Consider the following 13,009-nt stretch of genomic DNA (forward strand, 5'->3'; position numbering starts at 1 on the left):
GCTCCTCCCTCCTCTCTTCCCTCCCCTCCCCTTATATCGATGAATATCGAGCTGATCCTACACTGATTATAAACTCATTGCAAGGGGAAGGATGTTTTATACAAACTTGAACTCTTCTATACATCTTTCGTTTAGAATTGCTTAGTTGAAACTTTACATTTTAGTCTTTTTTATTATCTTGCATTTGTATTCTGCATTTGTTTAGCGTACTTAGCATTCCTTTTAAATTATGTAGGATTAGTTAATACACAAAAACTTTTTATTATTTCCTAAATAAGTTAACTGTAGTTTAATGAGGATTTTACTAAAGTCAACCTATAAGGGTTTTGCCTATCCTTGTGGGATCGATACTTAGGACTCCATTAGTGCCTTATATTACTTGAAACGATGTGTATACTTGCATAGTACCCCTAGTGTATGAACCATTCTATCAACTTAACATAATATTTAATTTTTCACACTAACCACTTAATATAAATTCAGTCAAGATTTTGCTCATCTATAAAGATTTTGCTCATCTTTAAGGACTTAAATAATTGTGTAATTGTGGGTCGGGTCAGTCAAGATTTTGCTCATCTTTCAGGACTTAAATAATTGTGTAATTGTGGGTCGGGTCACTATCACACTAGGTTTATCTCACATAAGCACTCCATGATTCATTTTAAATTTTCCTACATATTTTTCATCTTATTTTCTCATTTTACAATCCTCCTCTTCTTTGAATTATTTTGATGGTTCAAGTGTGAGGGTTCTTAGGGAATCCTAAAATGATGATTAGATAGGTCGGTGACTCTGAGTTAAAAAGAATCAAAAATATTAATCAACATTACTCTCTTGTTCGGACACTTACGAGATATTTGACCTTTGTTTTAACATTTAAAACACTTATCGTCAAAAGTTTTATAATTATTAAGCTAGAATTTACTTTGTTTCCATGTAGCAACTTATTTTACTTCTTTAGATGGCTCAGTCCTTAGCATGTATGATCGAAATTAATCCTATTTGGTTTCCCTATATTTGGAGCACTTATGTTTGACCACTTTCTAGCCATATTTATTTGCCTCATTTGTTTCACAACTTTGATGGTTGTCTAATGATTCTACACAATGTTCCATCTTAACTTGATCACAAATTTTTCGAATCAATCCTTGCAATAACCTTGTCATTACTACCTCATGATCCTCCTCCACATTAGCATGGATCATAGCAATCTCCATATTCTTATGATACTCATCCGCACTCCTACTACCTTTCGTGAGGTGTTGGACTTTGTTGCACAATACTCAATAGTAGTAGTTTGGGATGAACTACCTGTGCTTGATATTTATCATTCTCTTCCATCTCTCCATGGACATCCTCCATTTATCCTTCTTTCTTTCAACAAATGATCACACCAAATAATAGCATAATTAGTAAATTCAATTGCAATAAGTTTAACATTCTTTTTAATTTGAAGTAATTGTCACAATCAAAGAACAACTCCATCTAGTTATCACATTCTAAATAAGCCTCAGGTTCACCCTTTCCTTGGAATGATGGAATCTTAACCTTGATGCTTCCCACATCATCATCCTTTCTCTTTTTACCCACTCTAGGCTCTCAATTCCCATACTACACTCAAACATCCCACGATTTCTATTTGGTTCTTTAAACTCCTATAACCCTTCATCATCCTCTACATTTCCATAAAATTTACCTAGTTGTACATAGCTAGGTTGCCTAATGGGATTATTTCACCACTGCCCTCTAGGTTTTCCCTCTTCCAACCTATCTATCCTCTCATGCAATGGCTCCAACTCAAACCTCATCATCCACCTCATCTCCCCCATCAATGCTTGTAATAGTAGGTTCAGATTGGCTCATTCTGAAACTCCTCAATTGAATTTTTTTCTTGGTTAAGCTTCATGCTTAAGATCTACAAATAGGGTTACGAAACTCACAAGCACTCCCTCATGTGTTTCACTCAAGAATGATTTCACTCACACTCATGTAATCACTCAATTTGTTTCTTCTTAGATTTTTAATTATACTTAATAAAGTAATAAGAATCAAGCAGCAAATTAAGTTTATAATTTAAAAATAAATCATAAGATTCAATAAGCAATCCTCAGGAAATTGATTCAAGCGCCAATAATATCAAACAATGGTTAAAAAATGAAGAATACTAGACCATGAACGAGAGTAGAATGAAAAACCATCCATAAAATAATTTTTTTCTCAAAAATTTGTCTTAATAGAGTAAGATGTATTCAACGATTATGGTAGCCTAAATTGTTAAAAAAAATAATAATAAAATTGAAGATGGGTCTCTAGACTCTTCTTTTCTTTCCCTTTTTTTTTTGGTAGGGGGAAGTTTTCTTTCCTTTTCTTTTTTAGAGATGTGTTGTTATGCCAATATTCAAAAATAAACTACAATATTGAACTAGTACAAAAAATAGAAAAAAATGAAACCATAAAGAAATGAAGAAAATATTGAAACAAGATGAGACCATGTAAACATAATAAAAATGTAATTATGATTTTCTTATACTCTAATACTTTAGTGTATTAAAAAATTATGAATTAAAAGAAAAGTTATAGTTGCCTTAAAGCTAAAGCTATTATACTAAATGGCTTTAAACCCACTGATAAGGCAACGAAACCCAACACTAGATCTGAAATTGAACACCAAGTTCTACAAGACACAAGTTTATTAAGGCTTGGCCCAGTACCTAGTGAGATAAGAACTACAAACCATTAATAGAATAACATCATACCTAAGATCTCAAGAAAACTCAAGAATTCAAGTTGATAAGTTTGTTGTTAGAATGCTACAAAAAGTAACTTGATAAGCTCAAAATTCTTTTTAAGAAATCCAAAAAACACAAGAAACCCCTCATTTTCATGAATGTTATGAATTTTCATTAAGCTCCTAAATAAATCAAAGGTTTTATAATAGATAGAAATCAAATTTTAGCATTTAGAAGGTCGCAACACATGCTAACTTGTAAATCCTTAATTGGTATTAATTATACATCAAATTAACCCCAAAATTTAAAATTTTCAAAAAGAACAAAAAAAACTATAAGAAAAGAAAATTATTCAAAATTTATTTCATGCTTAAACAAAATTGAATATTACAACTAAAAAATATGAAATAACATAACAAATACAGTAGAACATTGATAACAATGCAATTCCTTAATGATATGGGGGTCACTTAACACTCCTAAATAGGCACTTATGAATCTGATGGGTTGGACTTCAAGATCACTAAAAAATTTGTTCTACTCAAGAAAATCATTCTACATCCTTAACCATGTTGACTAGGCACTCTTAGGTTTTTGTTGGACTATTGTAGGGCTTCCATGTGTAAGTCACATCGCTAAATTATTAAGCTAACTGATTAAAGCTTCTTTAAAATATTTGGTTGTAGATCTTGTGATTGGTCCACCTTAAAGAGATAAAGGATCGTGTGAATGCCCATAATGCTTTTGTGTAGCTCCATTTGCATCATTATCTTTCTTAATGTCAAAAGGAGCTCATCTATATGTTGGACATCAAAAGTTAAACTAATATTAAAAGTGTGACTTAGGTCTTCTCTTATGGTTACATAATTTAAGCTTATAAGTGTTTTCAAGCTTATTTCAATTGGTACTTCCATATTAGCTATCTCCTTTTGATGTTTATTTATAACTTTAAGGTAACAGGTCCTTGATTGATGTAATACCCACTAAGTAATGATTATTTCCTCTTGTCTATCAACATTAAGGAATTTGATTGGTGCAACTCTCATTTTTAGTATCCATATTACTATGGTCTACTTTATTTTATTTTTTTTATCATAGTGGCTTGAGGCTTGATTGATAAGTATCTTCTTCGGGTCCACCTAAAATGACATTTGTAACACTTATAATATGAAAAAAAAACTAACTTATATAGGTTTGTTTCTACTTACTCTTTTCATTTCTTCTCTCAACCTCTTATTATTATTTATTATTATGAGTTCTTTTAACTTTCTTTTGCAAACAAGCTTTTTTATCATATTGCAAAAGCGATGAAGTTTTTAAGTGTCATGCTATTGATCATTATGGAACACATAGTATTTAGTCATGCCCTTCAAGTGAGGTACTACCTTCATAGAGTTTGATCATTAAAAACGCTCCTTATTCTAGGTAGCCTCAAGAAATTCAACGATTCACACTTGTATTGAGGTGATTTTGAGATAGTGTATTAGTGGTGATAGTGTCATGATTGTTGCATAATGATTGCCTCTTCCATTAGTTAGTACTTGCCCCATATGCTGATGAATTCATAGGGGTTGGTAAAGTGGCTAGATGGGTTATAGATGAGCCATGTGTAATTTCAACAACTTGAGAAAGGTTAATTTTTTGAGGGGGTTATCTCAACATTTTTTTTCTTTATATTGCATTTAATAATTTTTTAGCTAATGATCTAACCTCGTTATTAGATTTCTTAACATTTATGTGGCCATTGTCTTGTTCAAGAAACTTAGGTAATGAACCCAATCTTTGCATGAAATGAAAATATTTGAATGGTCCTTCTTGGATTTCATAGGTTACAATGGCTTAAGTAATATAAAGTTCATGATTTTTAATCTCTAGTATTTCTTTTTGAAATTTAATTATTAAACTCATAGGGATTTGGTGGGCTCCTAACTCATTCTCAAAAATGCTTTTGAGCTTTCTATGGTCATTAGATATTGACAAATTGAGTGAATGAGCATCCTCCTAAACTCTATAAAAAGAAAAATATAGTTTCAAGGGAAAAGAAAAAAAATTGTCTAAGAGATGATTCTTTTAAAGTTATGAAAATAGTTGACACGTCAATGCATCATTAATGTCTAAAATGATACCATCAACTCAAAGTATGCAATATGGCTAGTCGTCTTCTGTTGACCTTTATATGAGTTTAGATAAGGTATCATGAACCTGAGATAGTCTTACTCCTAATGATTTCTTTGATGTTATTAGAACTTTTTACTTACGTGTTAAATTACATGGGCTCAAGGGTAGACTTTTTCTTTTCTTTTCTTTTTTCTTCTTTTTATTTTTTGGACTCAATATAATAGGTTTCCTTTACATATGATAGCATTCTTCTTAGAGAATTTCCTTGCAAGGTAACAAAGTCAATTGGCTCATTCAAATGATGTATTTATGGTGTCACTTAATATTATATTAAAGAAATCCAAGATTAATCTTCCTAGTATAATACCTATCTTTCCATCAATCTTCTTTTCAATTTATTCAGTTAGCTTGTATTTAAAACAATTTGTTCATCATTTATTATAGATTTTTCTCTTAGTATTGTTTCTTTGTTTGTATTTATGCTAAGTCCGTCAATAGATCTATAATGCCCTTTTTAGATCTAGGCATTTGTATACTCTCATCATTCCTAAGCTATTAGTACTCCAAAAGAATATCTTACTAATTCAAAAGAATCGAGAAACACCCTAAAAAATTAAAGTGGAAGAAAAATCCACTAATCCATATCTTGAGATATTAGAAATACATAGTAGAGAGAAAGAGTATAAAATAGTCCAAACCTTTGGCTCTTTCTTATAGGTTATGTTTTGAGCAATTCAAAAAAAAATTATAATAATGAGCAATACCTAAAGGAGACTAACATATATAAATACTAGTTCACTTATTACAATCTTGGGTTAACCCCCAGATTTGTTAAAGAAGCTATTTTTTCTCAACATATCTTAATAAATCGATGATTATAGTCCGCCGTTTTGACATGGTTGGCTTATGAAGGTTTGCTTGGATTAATATGAAATTATTTTGGAGATAGAAAGGAAGTTACCGTGGGTTTAGTATATGAGTTTACATTTTCATTAGTGGGTAGAATCTTTGAGTTCGACTAGTCTAACTCATGTTTTAGGCCGAAATGGTAATGTTCCTCCATCAAACTCAATGATTGAGTCCATACTAAGTCCAATTAGGTGACTTGGTGCTAAGCATTGTTCGAAAAATTTAAATTCCATTGTCACATAAGCAAAACTTCATACAAGTCCAATAAGGGATGCCAACATGCAATCACGAAGCAATATATATATATATATATATATAGAATTGTTTGTTTTTCTGTTAATGACAGAATGATATCAACGTGTTAGCTTTTGCAGGGAGTTTTGAGAAATGGAACGAGCTTGGAGAGTTTGTCAAGGAAAGAGTAAGATTGCTATTGCAATAATATACAATTACACCAGCTTGTAGCTACTTGTCAGTTTAAACGACGCATTTCATCATCAAGAAACTACAGCCAAAAAGGACATCCTCAAAAAGAGGTGCATTTAAAACAAAACAGAACAAGTTCATGTCGCTTACAAAAAAGGAGAAATAAATAAGTTTACAGACTGCAAAATCTAACATGTAATCATCATATAATGGACTGGTTGCATCCAAAATGGTTACCGTCTTTCTTCCAAGGCCATAACCCATTAAATCACGCTTGGCTTTTTTTTCCATTGTCCTCCTCATGCTCTGGCCCTCTTGTTACTGCATGCAGGGCATTTATACTGTTTGATGTGCTCAGCCCTGGCAGGAGTTATCTTGACACACTTTCCATGGAACCATCGCTCACAAACATCGCAGCAAATCCAGAACTCATCATTGACATAGTTGTCACCACAAGCACCACACAACGTGTTTCCATGCTCATCTTCATCTTCTTCCAGCTCCTCTTCTCCGCTTTCATCAAAATCTTTCTGAGGTGGAGCTTTTGAGTTCTTTGTCTGGTGCTGGGCCAGCGAGTGAAATTATATGAAGATTGAAGTTATTCATCAGATATGAGCAGAGCATTTACAATTTATGAATTGCCATCTAGAAAAACTGAAATATACCTTTGCAAATGGCTTGTTGCTCTTGCTGCTGCTGTTGGGGGTTTTCTCTTGAGAAAGCTTTTTTGCAGTTCCAGTCACAACCTCATAAATTGTTGGAAGATTGTTAATCATGGTGAAGAGCCTTTTCCTGCAACAGCAAGTAAATCGGGAATGGTCCCTCTATCCAAACTTCAAGATTTGAAAAAAAAAAAATCCTGTTTCATCTCTACTTTTCCCCTGAAAATGTCATGAATCCACTATAAACCCATTGATAGCCATGGCATGTTCTTTTTTTACTTACAATTTGCTTTCAGAATGTACACCATGAGCATCATTATTGCCATCAGCGACCATACAAATGCAGGAATAAAAACAATTTATTAAATAAAAAAGAGATGAAATTTCCATAACAACAAGTTGACAAGTCCAGCTTCATTGTTCATGATAAGGAAATTTGTTCAAACCAAGTATAAAATGCTCAATATTTAAATGTGATGAAATTGAAATTACAAATCCAACTCTAATTGGAAAAAAAAAATAATAGTTTGTCGGTCAATATTGCTACAAGATCAAATGATGAACTACGTGTCAAAATATTGGGATCTATCACATCTATAAAAATATCAACAATCATTTGTATCGATCGAAAATATAAAAATGTGAATATAAACGAGGATATAACAAATTTAATATATATATATATATATATATATATTCAAATTCTAAAGGCTGTGTAGGCAAAATAGAAGTATTCGAGAAGTAATTTTCATAAGAGTGTCGAATCGTGCTGCGGTTTCCTTATCCTTGAATAGAAAGACAGCTGTAGATCTTCCTGTCCAGTTCTCCCTGATGCCCGCCGGTTGCAGCTGGTAAGTTCCCTGGAAAGCAGGACAGATGCAGTATTGAAGGTGACAGTAGCTACCCGGGCTGGCAGCAAACTTCCCTATATAGCAGGAAAGCTGCTGTAAATGAATGACGCAGAATCTAGGGACCTTTTATGGATGAGCATGACAGTGCATGAATTGATGGATTGTAGTATGCAGTTTCAGCATATAATTGGAGGAAACAAGAATTAGTCTATCTGATCATTACTCCATGTGATTCCATCAAATAAATTTAGTAATTTTGAAACTGATGTAATGCCTTTCTTTCCTTTCTTTATAGAATATATTTATTTATTTCCAGTTTTTCCCATTTAAACCTCTATATATTGAACAAGGTTTCGTCCAATGAAGAACATATAATATTTCACCATCCCTTTCTCCAATGTTTTTATTTCCCCTCCTACTAGTACGTATTTATTTCTTTCCAGTTTTTCCCATTTAAACATTTATATATTGGACAAGGTTTCGTCCAAGAAAGAACATACTCTATTCCACCATCCTTTCTCCATGCTTCTCTTCTTTCTTTCATCGTTAGTGCAAAGTTTTATCTAAGCTATGGCTGACAGTTTCAAGAGGAACCCCGTGGGGTCTAGTAAAGTAGAGACTGCCAATTACCAATTCACACCATCATTCCAGGAGTACTCACCTATTCAAATCATGCCTTCAAACTGAATGGGGAAAACTTCTTCAAATGGTATCGCTCAATTTAAATGGTGATCCAAGGAAGAGGAAAGATTGGACATCTAAATGATAACATTCATCAATCTAAAATGGCCGAACCTTTCCCACATGGGATTCCGACCATACTTTTAGTGTCATCAATTGTAATAAAGAACACGTTGAACCCTGATACTTGGCCAACAACGCCACATAAACAATTTTTGTGAAAATCAACATGAAGCATTGTAGTTTTGAAAATTCTACTCAAGTAAAAAGAACAAGTTCATGGCCTTAAACAAAAAGGCATTTCATCAAATACTTCTCTAAACAATATTTAGCACGAACTAGATACCTTCAAGCAAATGATTGGTGCAAGAAGCGTAAACTTGTGGAAAAAAAATGAGAATGTATAAATTTCATGCCAGACTAAATAAAAATGAAGATGAAGTTTGTGAAACAATACTCGAGATTCATCCATTTCCAAAAATTCTAGTGAAGTGTTAAAGTATTGAGGGAAGACAATAGATGAAAAATAATGCATTAAAAGGCACTAAGCTGATAAGAAAACTCTCATAACTGAAGAATTCACTAAAAACGTGGAAGGAGAGATAATAACTGGAGCAATGATTGTAATAACACAAATCAAAACTCAGAAAATTGTTGGAAACTTCATGGCAGACTAACAAATGGGACCAATCCTAAAAATCACACAAAGACACTCATGCTTATCAAATTAAAAATGAGAGAGAAAAGATGAAGAACTGTGAAAACTTGGTAAAATTTCCTCAAACAAAGACAATTAGACCTTTCATAAAATGTACTTTCTGAAAAAACCTGCTGTCTCCTTTCTTTTGGCCCAGAAAAGGTTATTTTCATCAAGCTATTACCGGTACTAAGGGAGAACAAGAATCTTGCACATGACAGATTATACTTACTTGAAAACCTTAAATCCTCAAACTCAACAACATTATTGACGGATCTTTACCCCCTATTTATAGAAATAACTATAAGAATTAACTGAGTTTTGTTTAAATTATGTTTTACATGTTCCGAATATAATCTTGAAATCTCTAGTATCTAAGTAATGCAACAAAAGTTAGAAACTTTAACATTCATGTTCTCATTAAAATTTTATGAATTTCTCAAAAAAATCACATGTAAGAAGTTTGGCAGTGCAACCATGGTTAAGTAAGGTTTCAAAGATAGTAATCATACCGATCCTATGAACTTACAGCTTTCTTCTCTCGCAGCAAGAAAAAGAACAAATTATGTTATGGTATTATAGATTTGTTCAAAATGGTTTTATGTACCTAACATACTTATTTCCTTATTAATTTAGTAATAAGAATATCTTACAATGTAAAATATATTAACTTGTCCAACACCAAAGAGCTAGCTTTAAAACTATCACATAAAGCCATCAAGACATTTTTTAGACATGGTAACACGGCCTATTGAGATCAAACAATCTTTCGAAGGGTGGCTTAACATTTTTATTATAGTGTGTTGGTTATATATTTGTTGGGAAAAAAAACTGATATATAACCAACCTTTTGAAAACTTTCATGATATGGCTAAAAGTCAATTCTCCGTTCAAATCAAAATACTTCACTCTAATAGAGGGAGTATTCAGCATTTATGAAAATTAACAAAATCAAAATGGAATTATCCATCACAATTCATTCTCAAAAATACCTCAATAAATGATATAACCAAATAAGAAATTAAGCATCACTTAAAGATAACCAAATATATTATGTTCACCACTAATACCCTTAAATATTATTGGGTTGATGCCATCCTCACAACTAGCAAACTTATGTTTCAATTACCAACTAATTGCGCTTCAATTCAAAAGCCTAATCAATTTGTTTTCCAAATGCTTTTCAAATAATCATATGATTTCAAATCGTCCTATTAAGATCTTTGAGTGCATTGCTTGTATCCACAATCACAAGCTTTATAGGAATAAATTGGATACCAAACCTTTCAGATGTATTTTATGGAGTATGGAGCAAATTAGAAAGGAATATAAAATTTTTCCCTGAAAAAAGATATATCCATGTATGACACATTTGAATGCAAAGCCTTGTCCTACAAAATTCCCATCAAGAACATAAGAAGAAATTTTAATATGCCTCTATACCATTAACACCACTGAGTGCATAAACCTACTTAGGCCCAAGAACAATGAGATTATCAAAACACATATTGCAGATAATCACTTGATCCAAACCCCCTTTGAACTTGTTGTTTAGAAGTGAAACTACTCTACCTTCAAAAAGCTTGGGATGAATCCTACTTGGACTCAATAAATTCACAAACTGTGCTTTCATGTGAATTACAAAGGAATTACCCATTTATTGTACAAAAGAGGCCCGTACCTACACTCTGCTTTTCTTCTTTCTTTCATCGTTAGAGCAAAGTTTTGTCTAAGATATGGCTGACAGTTTCAAGAGGACCCAGTGGGGTCTAGTAAAGTAGAGACTATAGGTTCAACCAACTTACCAATTCACACCATCATTCCAGGAGTACTCACCTGCTCAAATCATGCCTTCAAACTGAATGGGGAAAACTTCTTCAAATGGTATCGCTCAATTTAAATGGTGATCCAAGGAAGAGGAAAGATTGGACATCTAAATGATAACATTCATCAATCTAAAATGGCCGAACCTTTCCCACATTGGATTCCGAACATACGTTGGTAATGTCATTAATTGCAATAAAGAATACGTTGAATCCTGATACTTGGCGTACAACGCCACATAAACAATTTTTCGTGAAAATCAACATGAAGCATTCTAGTTTTGAAAATTCTACTCAAGTAACAAGATCAATTTCATGGCCCTTAAACAGTAAAGCATTTCATCAAATACTTCACTAATTAAAATTTAGCACGAACTAGATACCTTAAAGCAAATGATTGGTATAAGAAGCGTGTAAGAAAATACATCAAACTTGTGGAAAAAAAATGAGGATGTATAGTTTTCATGCCGGACTCAACAAAAATGAAGATGAAGTTTGTGGAACAATCCTAGAGATTCATCCATTTCCAAAAATTCAAGTGAAGTGTTAAAGTGTTGAGGGAAGACAATAGATGAAACATAATGCATTAAGGGGCACTAAGCTGCAAAGAAAACTCTCATAATTGAAGAATTCAATAAAAACGTGGAAGGAGAGATAATAACTGGAGCAATGTTTGTAATAACACAAATCAAAACTCAGAAAATTGTTGGAAACTTCATGGCAGACTAACAAATGGGACCAATCCTAAAAATCACACAAAGACACTCATGCTTATCAAATTAAAAATGAGAGAAAAGATGAAGAACTGTAAAAACTTGGCAATATTTCCTCGAACAAAGACAATTAGACCTTCCATTAAATGTACTTTCTAAGAAAACCTGTTGTCTCCTCTCTTTTGGCCCAGAAAAGGTAATTTTCATCAAGCTATTACCGATACTAAGGGTGCCCACGTTTCAAGTACTCCAAAATCGTGTTTTTTCCATCCTTCGTTTGAGTTGGCGGATATCAAAAAACTTGATCAGAATAATGGGAAGTTTGTCATCTTTTTTACAGAACTTGAAGGTAATCAACTTGCTTCCTCCTGTCGTCTGAATTTGGTCAAAAATTTTCTTTATGACCCATCTCAAAATGGAGCTTATTCGTAAGAAATTTGACCTTATGCATCTTGTTGAGAAGTAAAAATTGGACTTCTAGATGGATAGCACATTCTTATTTAACTTAATAACGAAGAGGATTACACGATTATTTGCTATAAGAGTAATCTGGATTGATAACAGAGCAATGAAGATTTTGAAATGGTCTATGGATTTTGACCCACGACGAATCATTCCGGTTTGGATTCACATCCCTGGACTGAAATTTCATTATTTTACTCAAAAATTGTCTCAGCTTATGGTAAGCCGCTCAAAACGAACATTCCTACTTTTAACATTTTCCTTCCATCTGAAGCCAAAATACTCGTTGAAAGGGACATCACTTCAATCGCTTCTGAAGAAATTTGGTTAGCACACAGCACCATGGATATTGGCAAAAGGTTGTGATTGAGCATTTCCCTTCTTATTATTTGAACTGTCGTATGTTTGACCATTCCAGTTCTCAATGTCATCAACTACACCCCTGCCTCAGACCAAAAAAGAAAGTGCTCTGCTAGAGGTTGTGATTTCCCCTCCTAATATGCTCCAAGTTATCGACAGTATTGATCTTCAAAAGAATACACCTGAAGATGACACTATCATCGCAGGAAATAAGTCAATCATTCAGCCTACACACAATGTTATAGTTTCCCCATCTTTGGAACCCCCTTTCATGGAGGCGAAGGAGACATTTCAAACTTCACCTGACCTAAAACCGATTACTGATTTTATGGGTGACAATATTGCTACTGCTTCTCTACTATTTCATCAGGTCGAGCAGCATGTTAATGTTACTCAGGCACATAGGGTTCATGATGCGCAACAGCCTACACCTGTCCGGCCACCTTTGGACCAATCCACTGATCAGATGAGTCAATCCTCGGATGAAGAATGGCAGGTTTACACATCCAAAACTAAGAAGAAGAATTGAGATCTAATTGAGCTCAGGAATCTGATAGATGATGCTTTGGTTACTTCGG

At 33.1% G+C, this 13,009-nt stretch overlaps 1 protein-coding gene across 4 annotated transcripts in view; it reads right to left on the minus strand.

Annotated features, from left to right (window-relative positions):
• Nucleotides 1–6,159: 6,159 nt before the first annotated feature.
• Nucleotides 6,160–13,009, minus strand: part of LOC110038520 (PHD finger protein ALFIN-LIKE 8-like) — a 34,580-nt gene continuing 27,730 nt past the window's right edge. For 2 of the 4 annotated variants that reach the window (XM_020743385.1, XM_020743384.1), the window contains 2 exons: nucleotides 6,848–6,974; nucleotides 6,160–6,751 (listed from right to left, as the gene is read on the minus strand). In XM_020743385.1, coding sequence (XP_020599044.1) covers nucleotides 6,482–6,751; nucleotides 6,848–6,974 — 397 coding nt within the window. In that variant the 3' untranslated portion in view covers nucleotides 6,160–6,481. The remainder of the gene's footprint in view (nucleotides 6,752–6,847; nucleotides 6,975–13,009) is intronic. The other 2 variants (XM_020743387.1, XM_020743386.1) reach the window with 2 other exon arrangements.

The sequence above is a fragment of the Phalaenopsis equestris genome, unplaced genomic scaffold, assembly GCF_001263595.1.
Source record: "Phalaenopsis equestris unplaced genomic scaffold, ASM126359v1 Scaffold233021, whole genome shotgun sequence".
Lineage (NCBI taxonomy): Eukaryota > Viridiplantae > Streptophyta > Magnoliopsida > Asparagales > Orchidaceae > Phalaenopsis > Phalaenopsis equestris.